Source organism: Podarcis gaigeae (assembly GCF_964106915.1).
Source record: "Podarcis gaigeae genome assembly, chromosome: 4".
Lineage (NCBI taxonomy): Eukaryota > Metazoa > Chordata > Lepidosauria > Squamata > Lacertidae > Podarcis > Podarcis gaigeae.
In genome coordinates, this window is record NC_139677.1 from 51,095,026 (window position 1) to 51,120,559 (window position 25,534).

The 25,534-nt window shown below is 40.5% G+C and overlaps 1 protein-coding gene across 1 annotated transcript in view; it reads right to left on the reverse strand.

The window, feature by feature from the left end:
• TRAPPC10 (trafficking protein particle complex subunit 10) overlaps window positions 1-25,534 on the reverse strand; it is a 45,678-nt gene that overhangs the window by 9,831 nt on the left and 10,313 nt on the right. Inside the window, exons 2-15 of the mRNA XM_083734671.1 lie at window positions 19,353-19,434; window positions 18,646-18,781; window positions 18,099-18,295; window positions 14,981-15,176; window positions 14,434-14,545; window positions 13,941-14,188; window positions 13,066-13,212; window positions 12,006-12,120; window positions 11,093-11,169; window positions 10,296-10,387; window positions 8,138-8,278; window positions 6,437-6,549; window positions 4,518-5,032; window positions 1,203-1,344 (exon numbers count right to left, since the gene is read on the reverse strand). Of these exons, the coding sequence (XP_083590797.1) occupies window positions 1,203-1,344; window positions 4,518-5,032; window positions 6,437-6,549; window positions 8,138-8,278; window positions 10,296-10,387; window positions 11,093-11,169; window positions 12,006-12,120; window positions 13,066-13,212; window positions 13,941-14,188; window positions 14,434-14,545; window positions 14,981-15,176; window positions 18,099-18,295; window positions 18,646-18,781; window positions 19,353-19,434 (2,313 nt within the window). The remainder of the gene's footprint in view (window positions 1-1,202; window positions 1,345-4,517; window positions 5,033-6,436; window positions 6,550-8,137; window positions 8,279-10,295; window positions 10,388-11,092; window positions 11,170-12,005; window positions 12,121-13,065; window positions 13,213-13,940; window positions 14,189-14,433; window positions 14,546-14,980; window positions 15,177-18,098; window positions 18,296-18,645; window positions 18,782-19,352; window positions 19,435-25,534) is intronic.

Consider the following 25,534-nt stretch of genomic DNA (forward strand, 5'->3'; position numbering starts at 1 on the left):
GAATGCAGGCTTACGCTGAAGCCTGGAGAGACCCAGCGCCAGCCCCACAAGCTCGGGGGACAGCGGGGAGGCGCAGCGCGCCATCCCGCTGTCTCCCGACGTAGTTTGGAGGTTGGCAGTGGGGAGAAGCGTGCTTCTCCCTGCCGCCAGCCCCGCAAGCTCGGGGGACAGCGGGGAGGCGCAGCGTGCTATCCCGCTGTCTCCCGACGTGGTTTGGAGGCTGGCAGAGGGCTTCCCCCTCCCCCATCCGCGGAAGCTCCCAGAGCAATGCTGAAGCTGCCCGCAGCTTTGGCATCGCTCTGGGACCCGTTCTGGGGGCTGGGGTCGGGGGAAGCTCGGGCTTCCCCCAGCCCCGCGCCTGGGGGGAAAAATAATTTTCCCCCCTTTATTTCCCCCCCCCCCAAAATCTAGGTGCGTCCTATTGGCCGGTGCGTCCTATAGTGCGAAAAATACGGTATGTGAAATGCAAACTTCACTTCCTCTAAGTAGGGAAAACCCTACACAGAATTTTCAAGTTGGTGGATTCAGCTGTGGAACAAGTTCCGCAGCAAGAGCCTTCACAGCTAAGGCTATATTTCAGCATCTTTCTTGATTGAGAAGCTCTTCTAAGTAAATGAGAAGTTCAATAGTTTCCTGCATTGGAAACAACCAAAGCAAACTGCCCAAAACTGAGGAAAGCCTGGCAAGACAAGGCATGTGTCCCACAATTTTTCACAACCTAGAATGTACTCAGATATTTCAACAGATATTGTAGGAAGTTACTTGGCAAGAACAGTGGCTCCAGCAGCAAAAGCAGTTAAAAGTTTCCCTTGGCCTCATTAAGTTAAACTATGTAATGTACATTTATTTCCAAAGCACCAGGTGCATGAATGTCTAATTACTCAAGATTTATCTAGCTGTTCTGCAAGGTTACGAGCAAACCATTTCCAATGGCAGCTAGCTGACAAACTTTATCAAAAAACTATCTAGGACTGCCCTTCAATAAAACTATCAAGACAATGCAAAAACACATTACACTGAAATTAGTGTATTTCAAAATGTTAAGCATTTGTATATTTGACTCTTGTTGCAAGCTAGTTACTGAGAATTTAGTCCTCCAAATTAGTTCATAAGTTGCAGAACATATTTCAAATTGGAAAGTAGCTAATTTAGACACGTAGCAAGAGAAATTAACATGCATAGTTTCAAACAAATTTACCTACCAGTACATGGCTCCACTTTTAGCTGTGGCTCCTGAGAGTAAACATCATACTGCACTATTGGGTAAATATGAGGAAGGGCAAACTGCATTTTGCCCACTGAAATGCATAACTGCCTGAGTGTGTATGTTCCAGGATCCTTGCCCTAGAAGAAAATAAAAAACAATATTCTTTAGGGATCCCAGTTTTATCAGGTGATCTGACAGAACATTTCATATTTCTGTAAATCACCTGGAGATATATGTAGAAGCCAGAATAATAATAATAATAATAATAATAATAATGATTTGTATACAGGAAAAAATATCATTAACATCTTTTCAACCCCAGGTAAAGACTTTACTTTTGCTATTATGCTCTGCTGGGCTTTAAACAGGTCTGCTTTGAGTTAGTTATGATACATGGATTTTCCTGGGCATATGTGTGTTGCTTTTCAAACTGTATTGAAATTCTCATTGGTTACTATTATCTCTGTACTTAATTCTTTTATTTATTTATTTTTTAAAATGTGGGTTTTTTATACTGTGAGTACCTTGAGTCCCCTGCAGACTATTTTCACTAGGAAATATTGAATAAATGGTAATTACTATATTCTTACTATAAACATATACTCATGCAAAACAGGCTACATTTCAATAATAAAAGTTTAGGGCTGCATAGTTGCATGAGCATGTGGCCGTTCGTATATCCAGATTTTGTATGTATAGAACAGCAAGTGTCCGAATAGCTTGAGGTATGTTGAGGTGTCTCCCTACAGGGGAGACATTAATTTAATAACAACACACCACATGACTGCACCACACATGGACTCTTGCGTAATAAACACACAGTCTTAAAACAGCAGGCTGAAAATCAAATTGGGGTGTGTGAGAAAGAAACCATGTAACTTCAAGGTTATTCAACTGTAGTTTTATTTTTCTACTGGCACCCATTTATACAAAATGGGAGAGGGTTGATTATTTAATAACTTCAAAAATATTGAAGCATGGTTTATTTAAGGATGCGGGTAAGCAGTCTGCTTTGTGGCACAAATTCATATATGTATTTTTTTTTTTACATCAAAGGTGACATAACTTCTAAAGCAACAATTGTTCTCAGCTATGCTGTTAAGCGATGTTTGCTTGTGGTATTTTCAGAACATCAGCCAACATTTGTGTTTACGGTTGCTGTAGAGCACTCTGCAGAAATACCACTTAAAATGTGTTCATGAACTTTGTGGTAATATATTAATACAGAACTCATTTATTTGCAATTCCTGTCTGCAGCCAGAAGGTGGCTAGCCTGTAATTGAATGGTACTGCTGTTCAAATTACTGAAAGGTGTACCACTTGACCTACTACTGCCAAAGGCTACATACATTTTGTCCCTTGGCCAAAAACTTTGGCTTGCTAGCACTGGCCTCTGATATGCGCAGTACATTTAGTCAATCTCGCTTGCAGAGAAGTTCTGAAACAGAAGAAGGGAACAACAAAGACCTGCACTTTGCGCTCCACAATGCTTGAAGAAAGGTTTCTGATACATCATGGCCATTGCTTGAGGATAGCGGAGCAGAGATTTCAGCTAATTGCACTCTTTCAAAATAAAGTTGCATGAACTCACAATAAAGCTAAAGAAGCACAATGCTTAAGCATTTCAAACCAGTCTAGTCTATTATGGGAGGCATCTACCCACTTTTAATCCAACTCCAGTTGCTTTGCCATTGTTGCCTACTCTGCTTTGAGCATGAATGGCAGTGGCTTCAGGGCAACCAAGTATACTCTACTACACTGGCTGGGGAAAGCACATGCAGGTCATACATAGCCTAGTCCTATTTTAGACAAATTGGCTAATATATAGCAGCAAGTGACTGACAAAAAGTGAGCAATCCACTACTCTTTCCTACTAAAAAAAGCATGTACCTATGAAATTCAAGACACTGCAGTAATGAAACATTTGAACAGGCCCCTGATATTATTAATTTATTAAAATATTTGCATGCCACTATGTCAGTTAAAAATATGTATCAAAGCGGTTTACAGCACTGAAACAAAACTGTGTAATAAAAACCACACAAAACAGTTAAAAACAGACATCAATTAACCATTGTGGAAGGATGTATTCATAACCGCCTGCATAGTCCTGATGGGAAAGAACAATTTTCAGCAGGTCTTTCAAGATGGCACAGAAGGTGCCGGCTGAATCTCTATCGGCAGAATATTCCACAGGACTGGGCTCATGACACTAAAGACTTGAATTCTTGTTGCAGTCTAATAAGCCTCACCAACTTGAGGAATGGCCAACATTCCTACAGATGATCTCAGTGATGGAGCTGGGATATAAAGGTTCAGGTGATCCCTGGACCTAACTTGTTCAGGGCTTTGTAAATTATGATGACAACTTTGAACCAGGCTCAGTAGCTGATGGGCAGCCAGTGCAATGGTTTTAACAACCATGTAACATGTTCTCGACCAGAACCTCCCATCAGAAGTTGGGCTACTGCATTCTGCACCAACTGGAATTTCTGAACCAGACCCAAGGCCAGTCACCACATGGTGTGCATTACAGTTATCCAGCCTTGAGGTCAGCAATGCATGGACTACAGTGGTCAGGCTATCTCTGTACAGTACAGTGGTACCTCGGGTTACATACGCTTCAGGTTACATACGCTTCAGGTTACAGACTCCACTAACCCAGAAATATTAACCTCAGGTTAAGAACTTTGCTTCAGGATGAGAACAGAAATCGCGTGGTGGCATGGCAGCAGCAGGAGGCCCCATTAGCTAAAGTGGTGCTTCAGGTTAAGAACAGTTTCAGGTTAAGAACAGATCTCCAGAATGAATTAAGTTCTTAACCCGAGGTACCACTGTATTGACCGTAGCTGGCAAACCGGACAAAGCTGAAGTGCAGGGTTTTTTGTGCTATTACAAATTTTAAAGGTACAAACTATTGTATGATCAAGAGACCGCTTATCACTTTAAACATCTTGCAAATTAATTCTCAGCAAGCTTGACTAAAACAATTTTCTGCACACTGTTTTGACAAGGAGCACGGTAGATTGAATGTTAATTCCAGCTAAGCAGCTCAAAGTTTTTAAACTTTAGAGAAGTGACAAGAACTGAAAATAATGTGTTAAAAGATATTTGGCTAAGAGTAATCCTGATTTTCTACAGATATATGTCACAGAACCAGCCAGACATCCTGGCACAGCTAGAAGCCTTTCTTCTAAGTAAGTCAAGGCCAGCCAGGCTTGAGAGGGGCTAAAAGCAAGAAGTAGCAGAGTTGCAAATTTCAGGCAAGGGAGCAATACCAGGTTACCGCTTGCCTTCCGTAAGAACATACCTGGGTTCTGAAAGTTATGTTATTGACCCCTGGTTCCAGTATTAAGTTGCTACATTTTAAAACGTGGGCACCATCCTCCAGAGTTAGCCCCGTGGGTATTTCCAGAGAAGAGCTGCTCTCCTGCCTTCGCAACAGCATGTGCACATTTTTGCAGATGATGCCTGTTGTGTTCAAGGAATTATCCGAGGGGCTCCTTTCATACATCTCATACAACTCCAACATCGGCAAGCTACTTCTTGATAGAGAGAGACCTACAACCTCATTTGGAAAGCTGATAATACCATTGGAAGTCTTGTGTTTTGTGAGCCACTCAGCTGTCTTCCGGTAGCTATTTTTCTCAATGCTGAAATGGATATTAATAGCAATCTGATCCACTTTCACCGCGATGGGCATCTGATTTGCCAACATCAGTTCAATGGACAGTGTTCCACCCACATGGACCACCGCATTAGGAGGGTCAAAATGCAGATTCTTCAGCTGTGCAAAGGAATGCATGGACAGTATAACTTTCTGATCTGCAAACAAACATAAAATAAGATACATGTGAAACTCTATTGACCATATGAGTGTAATCAAAGCAAAGTTACCATCCAGCTAATACCTATTAACTCTAAGGAAGAGCATAAACTCTTGGTTTGTGAATCTCAGCACAACTTTAGGGGCACAGATTCATAAGCCTCAATGTGTCTCCAGACTCAGAGTGGAAACATTTCTGGAGGTTCTGCAATCATGGAATAATACCATTGCAGACTTGGAAGGGAATCCCAAGAGTCACCTAGTCTAACCTCCTGCAATGCAGGGATAATACAAGTCTTTGGGCTCTTTGAATTCCAGCTGTAGTATATATAGTGTGTTGTAACACACTAAGTTATACTCGGAATAAATACACTGAAATTAATAGACCTAAGTTGGCCATGTCCATGAATTTCAATGGGTTTCTGACCATCACTAATGCTGGATACAGCCCATCACTTTTGCTTAATTGTGTCAAAAAGACCAAATTCCTCAACTTAAACACATTTGGACAATATATTCTGCATAATTATGCTATCTATATGCTTTGCATAATTTATTCTAATTGGCCTAATCCTGGGGAGAGACAAATAACCATGTATAGTACTATGTAAACCCCATCTCCAAACTACTAGAAATCTAATTCAGCCACTCTCTCAGCTTCATTTTTAACACACTTTCAAATACATCTTCCCTACCATATGGGCTAGAAACTTGAGCAATAAAAATGAAATCTGAGATTTTCAGGAAACTAAACTCTGCAACCTAATTCTGCAAATGTTATGAGCTCTGTATAATCACACAACACCTAAAGTCACAGCATCCTTTTAGTAAATTTCTGAAGCTGTTAATTGAACAAAATAGTAGGCAGAAGAGGGCAGCATGTAATAAAATGAAGGAACTAAAAAATGGAACCACCTATAGAAAGTTATTCCTTCAAAAAGGAGCAAGTTGAAATCTTACAAGATGATGAAACTAATCTTGCTTTAAAAGCCATTCAAAACCAAAAGCCACTGGCTCAGGAGTGGTGAATCTTTCTCAGACTGAGGGCCACATTCCCTTCAGGGCAATACTCTGGGTAGTGCCCGTGGTGGGTAAAGACAGAGGCAAAAGAGCACAGAGCAACGAATATGATTTGTACAATAGGCTAGTTTTATACTTTCACACACCATGCTAGCCTCCGGCAAGGCAAGGCAAGGGGCACTATCAGAGTTTGAATACATATTCCAGCCAGGGAAAAACAAAACCTCAAGGAGGATCTGGTTAGGTTAGGTCTGGTGATCTGGTGATCTGGGCAGAGTCCTGACAGCCAGATAAAGAGGCCTAAGGTTCCCCACTCTGCCCTAACTTCTTAAGAAAGATAGCCTAGTTGAAGTTTCACAATAAGTCTCTCTTGAAAGTCTTACCTTCACCTTCTGAGGGCTGTTTGGCAAAATTTAGTATTTCTTGGCAATAGTGTTTGCGCTCTTCTTCCGTTAAGTGATTATCAGCAGCTAAAAGACTGCTTGTTTGAAGATAGCTGGCACGAAGTTAAGGAAGTGTGGAGAAAGGAGTATACATACACACACACACACAAATACATAAATACATACACAAATACATACACACACACAAATAATATGCCACCTTGATGCAACGACAAATACTTCATTCGTGTTAGTTTTTTTTAAAAAAATCAGATAATCTCCACACCTAATTCTACATTTAAAAACAAAGCTGCTTAGTAATCATTTAGTAGTAGTAATTATATCAATGATGACATCACATCCCCTCTGCCAACTGGAACTCAGGAGTGTTTATTTAAAACTGGGACGCTCATAAGGATTCCTCAAACTGTGAGGGAACTGAAGAGTCAGACATTTCATAGGGGAATTGTTCCAGCCCTGACCAGTTTGGCTGCCCTTTCCTGAACTCTACAATATCCTTCTTGACTTGAGGTGAAGCAACCAGAATTATTCCTAACATGGAATTTGTCTTTTTAGCCGCTGGTACACACTGGGTCAACACTTTCACCAAGCTACCAACCACGATCCCAAGTTCTCTTCCCTGGAGAGTCATTGCCAGTTCAGATCCTATTAGCATATATGTGACATTGTTGTTGTTGTTTGTTGTTTAGTCATTTAGTCGTGTCCGACTCTTCGTGACCCCATGGACCAGAGCACACCAGGCACTTCTGTTTTCCACTGCCTCCCGCAGTTTGGTCAGACTCATGTTTGTAGCTTCGAGAACACTGTCCAACCATCTCGTCCTCTGTCATCCCCTTCTTGTGCCCTCCATCTTTCCCAACATCAGGGTCTTTTCCAGGGAGTCTTCTCTTCTCATGAGGTGGCCAAAGTATTGGAGCCTCAGCTTCACGATCTGTCCTTCCAGTGAGCACTCAGGGCTGATTTCCTTAAGAATGGATAGGTTTGATCTTCTTGCAGTCCATGGGACTCTCAAGAGTCTCCTCCAGCACCATAATTCAAAAGCATCAATTCTTCGGCAATCAGCCTTCTTTATGGTCCAGCTCTCACTTCCATACATCACTACTGGGAAAACCATGGCTTTTACTATACGGACCTTTGTTGGCAAGGTGATGTCTCTGCTTTTTAAGATGTTGTCTAGGTTTGCCATCGCCTTTCTCCCAAGGAGCAGGCGTCTTTTAATTTCGTGACTGCCGATATGTGACATTAGCGGTGTAATTTGACATAGCGCTAAGTGGGTTGTGTGCAAGCAGAACAAAATCTGCTCACGCAATAGGACTTCCTCCCCTCTAAACCTTATGGAAGTTCACCTAACTCTCCAGAGCAGATTTAGGGAGTGGAGGGAGAGAAGACCAGCTGAGTCAGTGGACCACTTCCAAGGTAGTCTACTACCAAGTAGTATATAAGTATTAAGAAATACATAATAAATAAAAGCGATGCCAGGGTCTTTATGGCGGTTATGTGCAAAGCCCAGCAGCTCCAACAGCTAACCTCTGAAGAAAAATGCAAGATTGATCTTGAAGAGTTTCCAGGGTTATTGGTGCAATCCTTGGGTGACAATACTGTGCACCCTCTGCTATACAACCCACCCTCCCCAACGAAGCACATATGTACCTAAGACATACCCTTTGTTTTGAAGGATACTTTTCCACTTGTCCCAGGTGTTTCTGGCATTCTGCTAGCTGCTTCCGTGTATGCGTAATAAGCAGTGCCCATCCCTCTGCAAGGTAGGTTTTCAATGCTCCTTGAAGGTAGACTTCAGCCTTTTGAGGACTCTTCTTTTTCCTTGGGAAAAGAGTCACAGACAGGGAGTGGGAAAGCAGTTTACAATTTTTAAAAAATGAAAACCTTTCCTCCACTACAAACATGATTAGGTAAATATAGAGCAGGTGCCTTCACTGTACTCTTTTCGGCACCTGCTGAAAACATTCTTGCTTAGACAAGCCTACTCAGATGCTTAGAAAGCCAAGGTGATTTTAATCAATTTTAGTATTTAAACTTTTATATGTTTTAAAGTATGGCTGTGATTTTTTTCTCGATTTTATTGTTTTATCTTTTTGCAAACAGCATTGATTTTTATTACAATCTAGCAGCATGTAAATTTTATGCTGTAATAATGATAAATATATAGTAATAAAATAACTAATACCCTATTCAATATGCTTAACATTCATTGTACATGGAATGGATTGTTAGAATACCTTGAAAGCTTTTCAGGTCCTAGAGTTCTTGATAATATTAAGCTGTGTGCATATCTTGATAAAACTACAGAGCATTTACCCCTTCCTTGTCTTAAATTCCATATCACTGTACACACACATAAAGGAATGGTGGTTAGGGATCTAATTATTAGGATAGCTAATACAATTTTGAGCACATATTTTTGCTGTTGCAGCATAGAGAAGCTAACTGGTTAACCTAGCCATTTATTTATTTTTTGTTTCCAATTATTTTTCAGAACATGTGCCTAAAACGTCTCTTAATTTCTAAGTGCATTATTTATTATTTATTTTATTAAATATGTTTTCAGCCTGCTCTTTATCCGAAGATCTCAGAGTGATTTATATCTCCATTAAAACCACAGTCAATAAAGCAAGCAGATAAAAGTCCATAAAATCAACATCAAACCCCAGAGATGGTTCTTATTGTAGAGAATGACTAGAATCCCCGAAAGGCTCAGGCAAACAGGAAATGTTTTCACTTGGCACAAAAATGTTAACAAGGTCAGTGCCAATCACACTTTGAGAGAGAAGGCATTCCACTATCCGGGAACCACCAATGATGAGGCCGAATCACTTATCACCCCATAATGCATCTCTCCTAATAGTGAGACTCTGAGATGGGCCTCCCCTCCAGATCAAAGAGCCTGGGCAAGCTGGTAACAGCAGAAGCAATCCTTCACATACTTGGATCCCAAGTCATTTATGACTTTAAATTCAGCCTGGAAAAATATAGCCAGACACTGAAGATCTTCTTGGGTTGGTTTTAATGCGATTCCCCATGGCTCCCCCAGACAATACTCTGGCAGCTGCCTTCTGGCACTAATTGGAGTTTCTGGATCATTTGCATAGGCAGCCCCATGTAAACTGTATTACAGTAATTCAGATAGTAGGTTAGCTGAGCATGAGTCACTGCAGTTGAGTTACCTCTATGTGGAAACAGATGTAGCTGACAAAATAGATGGAGTGGGAAAGAGTACTTCAAAACGCAGAATCCATCTCTGTTTCTGTGACAGTGTTGAATCAAAGAACACTTCCAACTATATACCTGCTACTTCAAAGGGAATGCAACCCTATCCAAATGAGGGAACCTATCTAGTTCCCAGGCCAAATATCTGCCTGCCCACACAGCTTCTGTCTTCTAGATGCAGTCTTATTATAGTGGCCCTCATCCAGCCTGCTGCTGCTGCTGTTTATTGCCCACCCTTCCCCCTACAGCCTCCAGACACCTTCCAGTCTCACCTTATTCCAGCAAGAAGTACTGCTGGATTTGTCAACAGCCTACACTGCTGACTACCTTGCTTCCCTGATGTCCTCACCCAGCAGCATCATATAGATACTGAAGAGCATGAGGGCGAAATGGAACCCTACAGGACCCCACAGCAGGCATGCCAAGTGGGACCTGCACATAGGAGTGGAATAACTAACAACGTATCAGAGACAATCCAGGAGGACACCATGGTTAACGGTATGAAAAGCCGAGATATCAAGGAGAATCAACAAGGATGCACTGCCACAGTCCCTCTCCCTTCCAGATTAAAAGTTTTGTTCCTTAAAAGGCAACCATTTAAAGTTTTCCTTACATATAAAATTCTGCCAGATCCTTTCCAACAAGCTTTGCTGAGCGAGATCTTCCAATGTTTTTGTACATTTCAATGGTGGCATGGGAAAGATCCTACATAAGATAAAAGAAAAGACAAGGGGCTTTAGGACAAGCTATCTTACAACAGTTCTTTCTTCCAAAACTTTATGTTTAATATATTCAGAAGCATATATCCAATGGATTGAGAACAAAGATCTTTTCCAAAGTTCCTTTGGGTTTTTTGTTTTTGTTTTTGCACTGTTGTAAGTTGTTGATTACTTATTGAAAGTTTAGAGGAAATCTGGCAAATATTTTAAAAAGCTAATTACACATACAAGAATTCCACCATTGTATTTAGATACTGACTTTATAATCACTCAGAATCAAAATATACAGGGCAAGAGACTATGTAAAAAGCTATATAAACAAACATTTAACTAGCCTCCATATATTCAAATATGTTATGCTCGTTATCTTCATCAGCTATGTATTTTTGAAAGTCTATCCGTTTGTTCTCTATAGATTTGGACACCTATTGAGATATCACTATTAAACTCGCCACAAGGGTTCCCAAGGTGGGATAGTAGTTTTTGCCAACTTTTGGGTGCTGGCTGCCATTTTGAATCAAGACTTTGAAGATCCCTCCCGACACTGATGGTGAGCCTATACTATTTCTTAAACTAGTATAGTATTCTGCTGCAAATATTGACTGAAGACTACACCCAATATATTATACACTCTATAATATTTTGTTCTCTTATTTAAAGTCTACATGCAGAATATATATAGCATACTTACTAAGTAGTGATTTTCAAAAGCTTCTACAGATGATAAGGCCTCTTTCAGTTTCTTATAAGGAGATTGTGCTGTATTGGCTTCAAAAATAAAATAGGACAGATGTAAGACTTCCGTTTTCAAAAGGCAACTAAAATTAATGCAGGAAGACACCACACTGCACTTTATCCTGTGCTATATTTAAAAGAACCAAGATATTAACATTAGGCAAGTCTGGGGTTTTCTATCTATGATTCAAACTCAAATGTGGGCTTTGATTTGCTCTTATTTTAGCACATCTAGCTGATATATCAAATATTCTGTCAGTGCAAAAAAAAATAGTTCTGTTGGTTAGATCATGGTGCTGATAACACCAAGATTGCAGGTTTGATCCCTATATGGAATAGCTGTCTATTCCTGCATTGCAGGGGGTTGGACTAGATGATCCTCGGGGTCCCTTCCAACTCTACAATTGTATTATTATTTATGTTAACAGGAACACAGTTCTACTCTTTATTTTCAAAGGAAATGGTGATCTTTTAAATTTTCACTGTACAGCAAGACTAAAAGTGTCATTTAAAAAACAAGCAGCGGCTACACACAGTTATCCGAAGTGATAGTACATCAAACACATAACGAGAAACTCTAATTACCAGCATCATTATATTTGACTACAGAGTTACAAACTTCCTGTCCACCACTCCAGTAAGTATAGCATAAAAGAATTTCTGTGGTATTCAAAAATGGTCCAGCTACATGCATTGTGGAGAATATTAATCCCTTTTCAGTATGAACATTTCAGTAGCCAACTGTCTCTGAACATGGATAACTTTGGCAAATACTGAAGCAAACAATAGTTGTCCATCAAAAGCATGACGGACATCAAGAGAACTTATTGGGCCTTCACATAGTTTCATAAAACATTTTCTGTAAATACCTGTTTCAGGGCGTTCAGCTCCAAGTCCCGCTAGAAGATCAACTGTTCGATTAAGATCTTCTGAGTTGGGCCCATTTTCTGACACAAGACCACATAGGTAACCCAGGGACTTCAACTGCAGAAATATAAAGTTCTGACACTGTACTTCATGACAAGAGAAATGTGAAAACACTGGCTACATTTTTAACTCCCAAATCACACAAAGAGTCTTGCAATACCTTACAAATTTATTTTGACAATCATAACGCCTCAAGAGCTGCTAAGTTTCTGTCTTTCCAGCGAATAACATCTATATTTCCAGAAAATAAATGTGAGCAACTGGTAAGAGTGGGATACCAGATGAAAGAAACCGTCTTAAACCTGACAGATTCATTTCAAACAATGTTATAAGTCACATGTATGCATCGCCGCCCCAACACATCCAAAATCTTAGAGGGCACCTGCAACAGAACTACCATACTGAGTTAGTCTGTTAGTTCTGCATTCTTTCCGAAACAGTAACCAACCAAATGCTCCACAGTATTTGCCTAATCTGCATAATCATGTAAAAACCCATTCCCCTGTTTGCAACCAGTCATATCCCAACATGGAGTTTATCACATGAAGGATCCAACTGCATCGTGTATCTTATAGGTCCTACACACATTGGACTGCAGACATGTACACCCCTATGCAAATACAGTTGTCCAGTGTACGATGTGGAGAATAGACTGCCATGCTGCGCAGGTGGGCTAATCCCCTCACCCAATGTACCCATGAAAAACTACATTTGTATGCACATGCCAGGGTCTTGGGGGGGGAGAGATTGTCAGCTAGACTGATGCAAGAAGTACAAAAGTTCATTATCTGGGAATGTAGCTAGTCAAATGTATCCTGGTACAGTGTTTGGTTAAGAAGTAAAATGAGTGCACTGACCTTGCAAACATTTGTCTGACCGGTTAGAAGCAGAACTTCAGTATCATATTGGCCTATCTCCCATGAAACAAAAGTTGGACTGTGATTGTAACTACGAAACTTTACCACTGACAGTTTGGCAACATGCATAACTCCCTTCGTTTACCTTTTCAGTGGCGTAACTCCATAAGCCGACTGTGTGGGAGACATTGGCATCAATCTGAGACCGATCACAGCAACCTTCTATTCTCTGCAAAACCTCCAAGCAGCTCAAGAAGACCCAACAGTCCAAAGCACCAGGAGGAACAGAGACCTAAAGATAAGAACAACAAAGACATAGTTCAGACCCAATGTTTATTCTTATAAGGCAAAAAATGTATAGATTAGTACTAACGGCTTTTAACGGCGGGTTGCATGCAACACAAAGCCAGGTCTTGAGGACAATCTATCATCTCCTGCCAGACACCACAAACTTCCACACAAACTAACTAATCGCTTTCCAAAGGAGGCTCAAGTTCTAGCCACCCTAAACGACCCTTAAGCTCAGGGTTGGGAAGACTTCAGGTTTGCGGGATTTACTTTGAGTTTGTCTTTTTATTAGAACCCCAAGACCCAACAAAAATAAGTCAGATGCAAATAGTGTCAGGAGGCAATGTAAAACTATGAGCAGACACTCGGCTGGGATCAGAAATTTGTTTTTAGTAACAGAATTGAGCTCACAGTCCTTTCACACTCCTGGTTCACACTTTCACAAATTTTACTCCTGGTTCCCACCTCCACCAGCATTTCTCATCATAATAGACTTTGAATTTAAATAATAATAGCAATAATAAATATCTTTTGGTTGTAGCTATTGTTAAACGACCAGGAGTGTGAATCCTTGCTGACATACTTCAAATCACCCAGAAATCTACCCGCAGACCCCAATCTCTCTTTTGCCCACCCCTGTTTTTGGTCACTCTATAATCCAGAGCAAAACAAGGAGCTAGGGAGGAAATTTAAGCATTAAACCACTTGATGGATTAATTTACATAAACTTACTTCAAGGAGCTTTAGCTCTTGCACACAGTTGTGGAGAAGTTCTAGCGCTCGCTGAGATACCTCCCACGGTCTCTGGAGAAAGATCAACAATGTGCACTGGCGAGAAAAGAGGTAACTGCGCAGGTCTAACAGAGTGGCTTCCTGGTTCTGAATCAGTTCTCTTTTCTCCATATCTATTGGCTTACGAAGAACCAGCCCGTTCCAGCTTCGCACCGGTTGGCAGAAAAAAGTCAGCCAGTTTGCGCCATCTGTGCAAAACACACACAGTGAGAGGTAACAACACCTGGCACATTGAAGTAATGTGAATTAAGCTACACTCATCCGTATGAAAGTTTTCTGTTGAATACACTTCTTATTACGGGGAAATAAAAAGTTTACACAATCAAGTGGATTATTTGTCACCCTTGGATTGCTCGAATTTAATTTTGCAAAGCAAAAGTCATCAGATCTCTTCATGGAAATGCTCAATTACACTTCTGATTTAACTACTTACCACCAGCTCCAAAGTTGACAACATACTGGGAGAACAGGGCATCCAGCTCATCATATTGCACAAGGGCATCCTCAAATTGCTGCAGCATTTCAAAGACAAAGGCCAATTCTTCCTTTTAATATATAAAGAAAAAATATGTTAATAGTTAGGGTGCAACAAAATGGAAGCAACAAAACCGTAGCAACAAAAAATGTACAGTACTTAGTATCTCCCCCGCCCCCCGCCCCGGCAAAAATAACCGAAGACTACTCTTAGGAAATCAAGGGCCAATTTTTAAGAAAAGTCTTCACTCTTGAAAATGTGTTAATCTTGGTGGTACAAAGTGGGTACTGGCTTGCATCTTTAGATCCCTTTCCTATAAGCTCTGTGCAAGGTAACTAAATGGACTCATGCAAGAAAAATGAAACACTGAAACAAAAACTTTTTCTCATGATTTTAGCTCTATGCAATTTAAAGGAAACAGTTTAATGCAAACACACTGTTTGATGCAAGCAGTACAAGACTAGTTTTTAAAAGGTTTATTTTTCCATAGATTGCTTTACTATACCTGGACCATAAAATATTCACAAAAACTCCATCCTGGCTCCGTCCTCTTCTCCCTCAAAGTTCTCATGTCATCCTCAAATTTGCCAAGGTTTTTGGTAAAAGACATGAGAAGCAGGGTCCTGAGTTTTGTCAAGAAGGTATTCCAGGACTCCTGAGAGCGGGAAGAGTCTTTCAAGGGGTCAGATAGCACTACACATCTGTAAGGAGGAAAGAATCATAAAGCCGTATAACCATACGAGTTGGAAGGGACCGCGAGGATCATCTAGTCCAACCCCCTGCAATACAGGAATATGCAGCTGTCCCTTATGGGGGATCGAACCTGCGACCTTGGTGTTATCAGTACCATGCTCTAACCAACTGAGCTAGATTAATTAATATTTTGGTCAAGAATGGACAAATCAAATGGGATACCAGACTTGCTAGGAGGTTACTTTCTTTTTAGCAAGAATAATGGGGAAATGGTTTTATCACTTCACACCACCAGAGTCTCAAGGTGTTTTAAAACAATACCCTAAAGAAATGAATAAAACAAAACAAATTTAAAAGATTAAAAAGTGCTCCTCCTAAGACAAAGTGGAGGGGCCAACAAGCGACAACCCCTCTGCAGGGGAGAACCACCCAGTTTCAAGGTTTCAGTGTTGAAGGTTTTTCACAAGCAAAAACCCAATTCAGATCACTTGCACTGAAGTGTTATAAAGTAAAGAAGTAAAGAAAAAGGACACAGAGTGCTTAGAAGAGGTTTGGTCAAAAGGAACTCCTCAGAGGTACCTAAATAATATCTACATGCGGCATGATATGTGTGTGTGTGTACACACAACCTCTGTCCTCCTTCCAAAAATATCCCAATATTAGTAAAATAGGCCAGCCTGTTATCCAGGGTATCCAACTTTCCATTCTGATTAAGCCAATAAGAGAGCAGGCAGCAAAGGGATATCCAAAAACATGCCGCCTAAGGACACAAGAGTGCAAATACGAGCTGCTTTGGTGCATCATTATTTCCTATCTAAGTGCCAAAGTGTGAGGAGAAAGACAAGGCTGAGAAAATGGCAAGACCCAAGCAAACCTGGCTTCTATTGGCAGCTCAAAAGGGGCCCTGTTAATATTAGCAATCCCACCCTGACCTGCATAGTAGCATTAGGGCAAAAATAAATTTGAACAGTGCTGTATTGACATGCCCCATGATGCAAGGATGTTCACTTGAACAACAGGACTTACCCTCCCACCTTCCCATGCACCATCCCTAAATCTGCTCTGGAGGGTTGGGAGAGCGCCAGAACAGGAATCACTGCACTGGCCAAAAGTTCTCCTTAGCACTATATTGGATTCCATCCCCTGCTTCCCACCAAAAGGCAGAAGCCTCTTGAGTGGACATTTCTTGCTGGCCCTGCTTTCTTCCAGAGGAGGAATCATAGAATTCAAGTCCAACCCCCCGCAATGCAGGAATCTTTTGCCCCCTGTGGGGCTCAAACCCATGACCCTGAGATTCTTTAAGAGTCTCATGCACTGCCAACTGAGCTAGACTTAAATCTTTGCCACTTTGCTCTGTTCCTGGTTGAACAAGAATGTGAATTTTCATTTGGAAAGTTTTATGAAAGTGGTCAAACTGGAAGAAAGCCAATAGACTTATTTTTTGTTTCAAAATATTCTGAAATATTTTCTTTCACCAGCTTATTTTGCAACACTCACCAGTTACAAAACCCTGTGGTTTCTTCCTATCAAATGATTTCTAAGCATGGACTCCATGGAACTTCAACTTTGTGACCAATGACTTACACCCTAAGAAACTATGTGATTTGTTAGAGAGTAACAACAAGAGCTATTTCCACTGCAGGTTAAGTGTATGTTTTAAAGGTAAGGTAAAGGGACCTCCGACCATTAGATCCAGTTGCGGACGACTCTGTGCTTGCGGCGCTCATCTCGCTCTATAGGCCAAGGGAGCCGGCGTTTGTCCGCAGACAGCTTCCGGGTCATGTGGCCAGCATGACTGTAAGTTTTATCCAAGTGCTAATTGGTCTGAGTTTTAAAGACAGGCTAGAGTACAAATGTACATATATAAATATAAAAGTGAGCTGCCTCTGCCTTATTTCCACCAATTCCCCACTTCCTCTTGTCCTACATGTCAGGCCTTTCCTGAGTGCCCCCTCAGAGAGCACTGAGGCTGCAGTAGAATAGTAGAAGCCATTTTGGCATATAAACAACATAGGAATGAATGGATGAAGGAAGGAACAAACAAACAAACAACAGTGCAGGGAACTGTTTTGCGCGTTCTTGTGCAACTGCAGCACTGAATAATGCCTAGTATGGAATCCTCTCAACTAATGTGGTATGTCCAGGTTTCTAATAAGCCCTTGTATACATATTCACACACTATATCGTTCTATAGCATGTGTTCCAAGTTACAAAATAAGTACAAACTAAAGGACTACTTCACATGTATTAGAATCATTCTTAAAATAAGCAAGCAATTTTAAATCGGAGGTGTGGAACCTGTGGAGAGCCCAACATTGCTTGATTACTGAGGCTGACAGGAGTTGGAGCCCATGAATTGCTGAATAAGTATCAGATCGCTTGTAGAACAAGGTTAGCTTTTACCCTCTCATAACTTACTAGGAAAAAATGGTTTGTTGATAAATACTAGATGATATCATTTAGAAGAGACTCAGAGTAATAACAAATATTCTTTCTAAGAGCTGCTACAAAGATACAAAATTTAAGCCGTGTTTGACAGTAAAACAATCTTAGTTATCTAGGATCTAAATTGTTTTTGTAAGCATGCTGACAAGCACTAGACTTCTATGATGTTGGCAACATGCAAACATAGTATCTGAAGCAGTCCCCCAGCATCTCTAATGGCAGGAACGGATCGAGCTCTGAAGCTTCTCTTCCCCACTACTTTTGGATATAACAAGGGTCCAAGCTTACATTGCTAAGATACATTGTGGATCCCAACTCTCACCAGCCCCAAATAGTACACCCAATGGTCAGAATGATGGGAGCTGCAGTCCTGCAACATGAAGAGGGCCCAAGATGCCCCACCCTTTCCTCAGATGAAAGACTATCAAAAGTTGTCCAGCTACAAATACGATAAATAAAAATTCTTAAGCTCCAGAATTACTTACCTGTCACTCTGCTTGTTACAGAAGTCATTTCTTATTTTATCTACTATAGATGTTCGGGGAAGGATGTTTGTTTTGTTTTTTTTCTTGGCATCACACTCTACCACTACAATTAACCAATCCATAGAGCTGTGAACTTTCAGAACATTCTGCCACTTGGTGATGTCATCTTTTACTGTAGCTTTGTACACTTCTGTGTCCTAAGGATATAAAAGATTAAACACAACATCAGGTTTACTGAAACATACTTGAAATGCTTTTTCCTGGAACGCCAGAGGGTGGGGAGTTCTAAAACTATCAAACTGAATTGGGGGGGGCTCTAGTATTTTCACTTGACAGATCTCTCTGTAAAAGTGTTTTCAACAGTTTACTTTAAATACACACTGTTAACACTAGTTTTGCTAACTAGATGAGGCATAATTCTAGTTGGCACAGAGTTCCCCTTGCCCATGAGTTTAATACGTTCACCCAGAAACTGTAAGAGAATGAAAAGCTAACTACAAATTACCTAGCTGTTAGTTCATGTTTTAAAACACACACCCGTACTTACACAGCATTCTGTCCAATATATATGGAGAAAGGGAAATGTCAAAAGAGCTTTGTTCCCTTCTTTAGGTAGTAGCTCTTCTTTAAATTGTACAAAATTAGATTCCAGATGAATCATCTTAGGAGCACGCCCATAAGATCTGAATAGTATATAGAACATGGATATTACTACACACAAAGCAAAGCTGAGAAAAAGAAAGCATGTAGGGCAAATATATTGGCTATGGTAAGATGGCAATACTCAGTTCAGAAATCCAGATGCAGTAGTACAATGTATTTAAAAATTGTGTAAACTTATCTTCTCTTACAAAAAGCAAATCTGAACTTACAGAAGTTTTCAATGGAAGACATTTCATTTTTTGTTTACCATGAACCTTATGAACAGTTAGAATAGGTAAATCCCTCTTTTTCAAGTGATTTCTATTTACATTCTTCTATTATCTTAACACATATTCTATTCTGAAACAGGAATTATGTTTGCAGCATCCACCCAAAACTATTAGCCAGAATAGTTATACTTTTAAGACAATGAGACAGGACAAAGTAAAAGGTGTAACAATTAATTGCGAGCTACTTCACACCTCTGAAAACTTGCAATGTCTATTCCTTCTAAGTTTCTAAACTCATCTCAAGTCTTGTCAAGAGACTGCTAGAGGGCATCACTGCATTGATTCCTTGCCCAATGCATATAATGAAGAAAAGTGGAACTACCTTCTCCATTCCATGGGCTCTCTTGGGAGTTGCTGAGAAAGTGTTGGATACAGAGAACTGAAGAGATTCTGATCACCAGCACCTGAGAAACAAAAATATAAAATTCTGATTATTGTGACTATTATCCATTTAAGTTTCAATTATTAGACATTTTTTACAATATGCCTTAGCTATTGCCAGGTGTTGAACAAGAATCTAAAGGCAACATATATACATTAGGGATTGTATTCAACATAGTTCTAAGGTGAACGTCCCATCAATGTAAGGATTTCTCGTTGCGTAATAGAACATTATCCCCTTCTCCTCCCACTGCCCCCCTAAAATCTGTTCTGGGTGTCTCCCAACACCTCAAAGCAGATTTGGGGATGGCATTGAGGGCACGGGGAATCCCACTGTGCCAATGCTGATTCCTGCAACACCGCAACTAAGTTCACATAGAAGAAACATCTCAATATTGGATAGGTCACTTCCTAGCTCAGAGAATGGTTCTTACTAATCAGTTACCTATATCTACAATCTATAATGTCTTTGTCCACCTGTTCCAAGCACTCCATTCTATCTCTCTCTTCCACCAGGTTGTCAGGGTTTGCCTCCTCTCAGCACTCCACAAAACTGAGTTTTTGTAGAGATGTTCAGGGGCTCTTTTACCCCTTAGGGCTTTTTCCCTGCATAATTTTTGTACTTGGGTGTAACTCTGAATTGTTCCAAGCCTGTACTTCTCTCTTGCATGTAGATAGTGTGATTTTGTCTACAAAAGCCTGAACACAGGAAGAGTCAGTATTAATATATGAAGTAAAATCATAATCAGTTGATAACTGATATTTAATTGGCTGCACTAAAAGTTTTCTAAATCCTACCATGCCTATCATTTCAGAACATGCTAGATTTTGGCACAGGAAAACATTACTGCAGCTTTGAGCTCTAATGGCGCAATTTGAATGTTTTTATTATTTAAAAAATCTGGGGAAAGTAATGGTAGAAAATGATCAGCTCTGTAATTTTTCATTAGAAACTGTCCTTCCAACTACATTTTGCAGAGTATTTAAAACTGTAATAGCTTTTAAAACTTTGATTTGGAGGAAATGGATGCTGAATAGGAAAACTGTTTCTCATACCACATCATTTATGCTCTCCTTTTCCATCAGACTATGAGTCCAATGAAAATAAAATGCATGTGCAATAATCATCTCACTATTTCTTCAAATAAGTTTCTGTCAGGAGCAGCAATGTTCAGCTTACTATTATCTTTGCAATTATCAAGTAAGAGCCATTGCCAACATGTTAGAAATTCTCCAAATCAGTGTACTTCAGACTCTCTGCCAATAAAAGATTCACGTTATGCCAGAATAATATTCTGCTCTGGCAATCCCTTGGATTTTTAAGAGCCCAGTCCCTTGGATTTTAAAGAGACTAGTCATTGTCCTTCTGCAAACAGTTGAGAATGCTGGGGCTGTCCTGTCACCAGGCCTTTTAAATCAGCTACTGCACAGGGTGTTTTAAATCTCTTTTAGCTCTTAATTGTTTTACTCTCTGCTACCTGGGTTTTCAGCTACATCATATTATATTGTTTTCGTTATTAATTTTTAATTTGGCTTATTCCCCGAAGTAAACTGCCCCAAGAATTCTGTTATAAGTACGCCTATAAATAGTGAACAATAATGAAGTCAGCTATTACAATAGTGCTCCAATACTGTAGTCTTTTCACAGGTAGGGAAGGGAAGAAGTGAAATACGGGGTTATGACGAGAAAACAAGGAAGAAAGCACAGAGTGGCTGTGTATCAGTTAAAGGGCAGATAGGATTACAAAGTTATTTTGCAATGCTGGCAGATTAGGCTTTGGGAACAGAGGTTCATTAATGCTAAGTAAGGATTAACATAAAAGTTGTGGTCTTCCTGTAATAGTGGGAATGTGCACAAAGAGATATCTGAGTGATCACTGGGATGTTCTAAACAAGGCAACCACAAAGCTGGAAAAGCAGGCAGTGGCACTTAGCATTTTGTCGGAAAAGAAGTGTAGCAATGTCGCCTAAGGCTGGGTTTGCAAACATCCTCTGTGTGAAACAAACCTCCAAAATTATGCATATAGAATAAGCTACATAATTTATTCTATTGGCAGAGGCGAAGAAGGAGCTATGGGCTGGAAGGTTACAAGTACACAACTTGGAGAACTAACTGCACAAACAGTTTTACACTAAATCCAAATGCCGTAGCAAAGAACACCAAGATGGATGGAAAACTTAAGAAAGACTGAACATCAGGTGCTGCATGTTTGACAACTGCTCCTACATTTTCTACTAAAAGTCCCGTAACAAAAACACAAGTCAAACATTGACACTTTGACACCACCTTTTGTTTACTTTCATTTTTTTCAGCTAAAATAATCCCTAAATCATCTTGTAATAAATTAATGCATCTCAAATTTTCAAATAATGCACAATTTCCATTTTGGACTTTCTCACCAGCTATTTGCAGATAATAGACGAAACTGTCAACTAAGGTTTTAAAATTATGTCCCGACAATTTCTATGGGAGTCTTTAAAACCATCTCGTTTAAAAAACATTACTAAAAAGCATTAGACATATTCCCCAAGTGCATTTTCCACAGAGTAATAAACTGCTGCATGTTCCCAATATGGGTTTGGAGGTCACCATGTGACACTTAAGGACACTCAAGGTCTTATGCAATCAAAGCTAGTTCCCTTTTGCTGTGAAGCAGCAAAGTGCTGGTATACAACCTATCAGTGTAACACACGTATGTGAGTGGTTCCTTACTGGAACACATTACCTCAGGCTTCTCAACATTTCCCTTAGACCCAGTTGCTATGGCCATCACCAGTTACTGACAGGAGAGGATGTGAGATGCCTGATTAGTGTCTTATTCTTGCTTTGAGGCGGTATCACTCCACCAACCCCGCCCCTCCTAAACCCAGGGCAAACTTTGGCAAATGCCAGTTCTCTAGCTGGGCCCAATATCATTATTCCTACCACCATCAATATAGCTCAGTTCAGTAATAGAGGGTACTGGAAGGGGTGCATGGTATAAATAAATTCACTAGCATTCCCATCTGAATTACACTCATTGAAAGCAGTGTTCGAAATCAGTCCGAAACCACTTTAAACCAAGTGGAGATGCCTGGGCATCAGGAGGTGCATGCCTGGAGACTGTTTTCACACATTAATAAACCCATCCTGTAGAATTCTATCAGATATATTTTATCTGCACAATCAGAATGAATTTCTAAAACTCTTTTTCTGAGCAGCCTGAGCAGCAGTAGTCTGCATTAAGAAAAAAGGCAGGAATAGGCCAATATATATGTGGACTGTTCCTGGATCAAGTGACTTTTCTCCTTTAAGTTCTCAAAATTCTTAACCTAGCTCATGGTTGGCATCTGAACTAACCCGATGTTAAACTGATAATTACAGTCAGTAAATCATTTGAAGAATATGACTTTATAGAGCTGTCTTGCCGAGAAATGGCAACTAGGTATTCCGTTTTGGCAACTGTAACCGTGGTTTAACCATTTTGGCGCCTAGCTTATATATCCGAGTTTCTAACACTGGCATGCACAACAGGAGCAAAGAACCCTGTGGTGTAGCTGCCTGGCTATTGAGCAATACAAATCTAGGAATCAACACTCAGCTGCTGCTGCTTCCCCACCTTAATTCCTTCTCCCTCCTTATTTTCAGACATCATGATATATTGCTATATTGCTATAGCTATATTGCTATATAGCTGGTGATATATCATGATGTTGAAATCCTGATATTGCCAAGCCCTGGTGAGAATCAAAATGCTGGCAAGATGGTCTGATCCAGCAGGACTCTTAAAGCTGTTATGATACATCAAGTGTACTTTGCTCACGGTGAATACACTGGGAATCGGCTATAAATGTCAAGAAAACAGACATTTGCCCTACATTTTGATATGAGGACAAGACAATAACGAAACACACAAATTACTGTTCTGCAAACAGAAAAGTTTATTGCAGAAGGGAATGCAATCCAACGGATGCTCCCCATGGAGGAAAGGGAGGCAATTTTCTCCAATTCCCCCTATCAATCCCCCACATTATCTGACATAGAGGGGATCCCCAAATCTCCAGAGCAGATTTTCAGGGGGCAAGGAGAAGGAGGAATCAGCAAAAAAAAATCAGCTCCCCACCCGCTTCCTCTAGCAGTAGGTTCCTGTAAGCAAATTACATTCACAGGAACTCTGGATGCAGGCCACTATGTGTTAGTCACCAGAGGAGGAGGGGAGGAGAAATCAGCAGTCAAATATATTTACATTTGCAATAGAACGGAAACAAGTAATAATATATAGCATAGGAGACGCAGGTGGCGCTGTGGGTTAAAGCCTCAGCGCCTAGGACTTGCCGATTGAAAGGTCGGTGGTTCGAATCCCTGCGGCGGGGTGCGCTCCCGCTGCTCGGTCCCAGCGCCTGCCAACCTAGCAGTTTGAAAGCACCTCCGGGTGCAAGTAGATAAATAGGGACCGCTTACCAGCGGGAAGGTAAACGGTGTTTCCGTGTGTGGCTCTGGCTCGCCAGAGCAGCGATGTCACGCTGGCCACGTGACCCGGAAGTGTCTCCGGACAGCGCTGGCCCCTGGCCTCTTGAGTGAGATGGGCGCACAACCCCAGAGTCTGTCAAGACTGGCCCGTACGGGCAGGGGTACCTTTACCTTTACCTTTAGACAACTCCAGATGTTGCTGAACTCCGTCAGCCAATGGTCAGTGATAATGGAAGCTGGAGTCCAACAGCACCTGGAGGGAACCACACTGTGCTAGCCGTCTTCTTATAGTTCAACCAGCAAGCCCTGGAAGCTCTCACCCTAGCAGGGAGCACTGCAATTGCTGCCGCCACCAGCAAGCCACACATGCACTTCTTTGTTGTGTCTCAGGACTCAGGTGTGCCTGGGTTTGCAAGGCCTTCAACACAGCAGGTTTGAAACAGGTATGTAGAGTAGAAGTTTTGTGGTGAAGTGGTAGCTAGGTCATATGTTATTTGAAATTTGGTCATAATCAGGCTTGAGGATCAAGTCCATAGCCTGTACAACCATGGTACAGGGGCATTCATTAGTTTTGCTGCCCCAGAACTCTCCAAAACGTAGGCATCATAATCCTTCTGAACACACCAGGCTTTAGTGACCGGATTAAATTAGTACAGTATTTGATAGCTCTACACTGATATTTTAAATGTGTACTATTTTTGTATTTGGTTCTAATGGGATTTTATTTTATTCTGCTGCTTTTTGTGTTATATGACTGATTTTACCACTGCTTTTTATGAAAACTGTGTTGCTGTTTCATCTTAATGCTCTGTTAAGAAAAATGTTAGTCTGCAGACTAGCTTTAGGTTTCTTGTACTATTTTTATGATAAGTTTGTGCTACTAGTGTTTTCAATGATAAGATTAGATTTTCTTAAATTGACTGTATTATGTTTCAGGGCTGCAAGTTGCTTTAGATGCTCTTTGGCAGAGATGTGATTCATGAATGAATACATAAAACAGTACTGTCTGACCAAAATACCTGAAACAGAACTGCCTAGAAATCTAAAAAAGATTTAACATTACTTTTAGGTATTTTCTCTTTATTTGAAAGCATTAAAGGAGGACATACATCATCAATTTCATTCTTGCACATTTGTAAAACCGATCACTGAGCAAGTGATTGTGAAGGCAATGTTGCAACACTACATGCAAAATACCTACATACTTAGAATAATAAAAAGGGCACAAACACTAGTTTACAGAAGAACAGACAGGAGCACTCCAAATGCAAAAAAATAAAATAAAAGCACTCAGTATCTATTACATTCCAAGAAATAGCTATTTTCTGTTGATTTCAACTATTGACATTATTGGTAGCAACAGATAAAAATAGAATTTTTAGCATTCCCCTGAAGAATTTCACAGCTCAACCTAAGAAGTTTACAACAACTTGGTATTTCACCTTTTCTGAACAGTCTGCAGAAGTGCAGCACACAGAGGAGTAGCACTCCTCCACAGTCTCTTCTTATCACCCCTGTATACTTGAGTGTTCTATATTTGGCGCTTTATATGTGCAATGTGAAAATCTCAAATGGGAATTTTGGTTTATAGAGGCCGTTCCAATTTCAATGTTAAGTCTATGGTTCCTGGACCGACCTTCTCTCATATAGTAGCTTAACAGCTAATTGTTGTC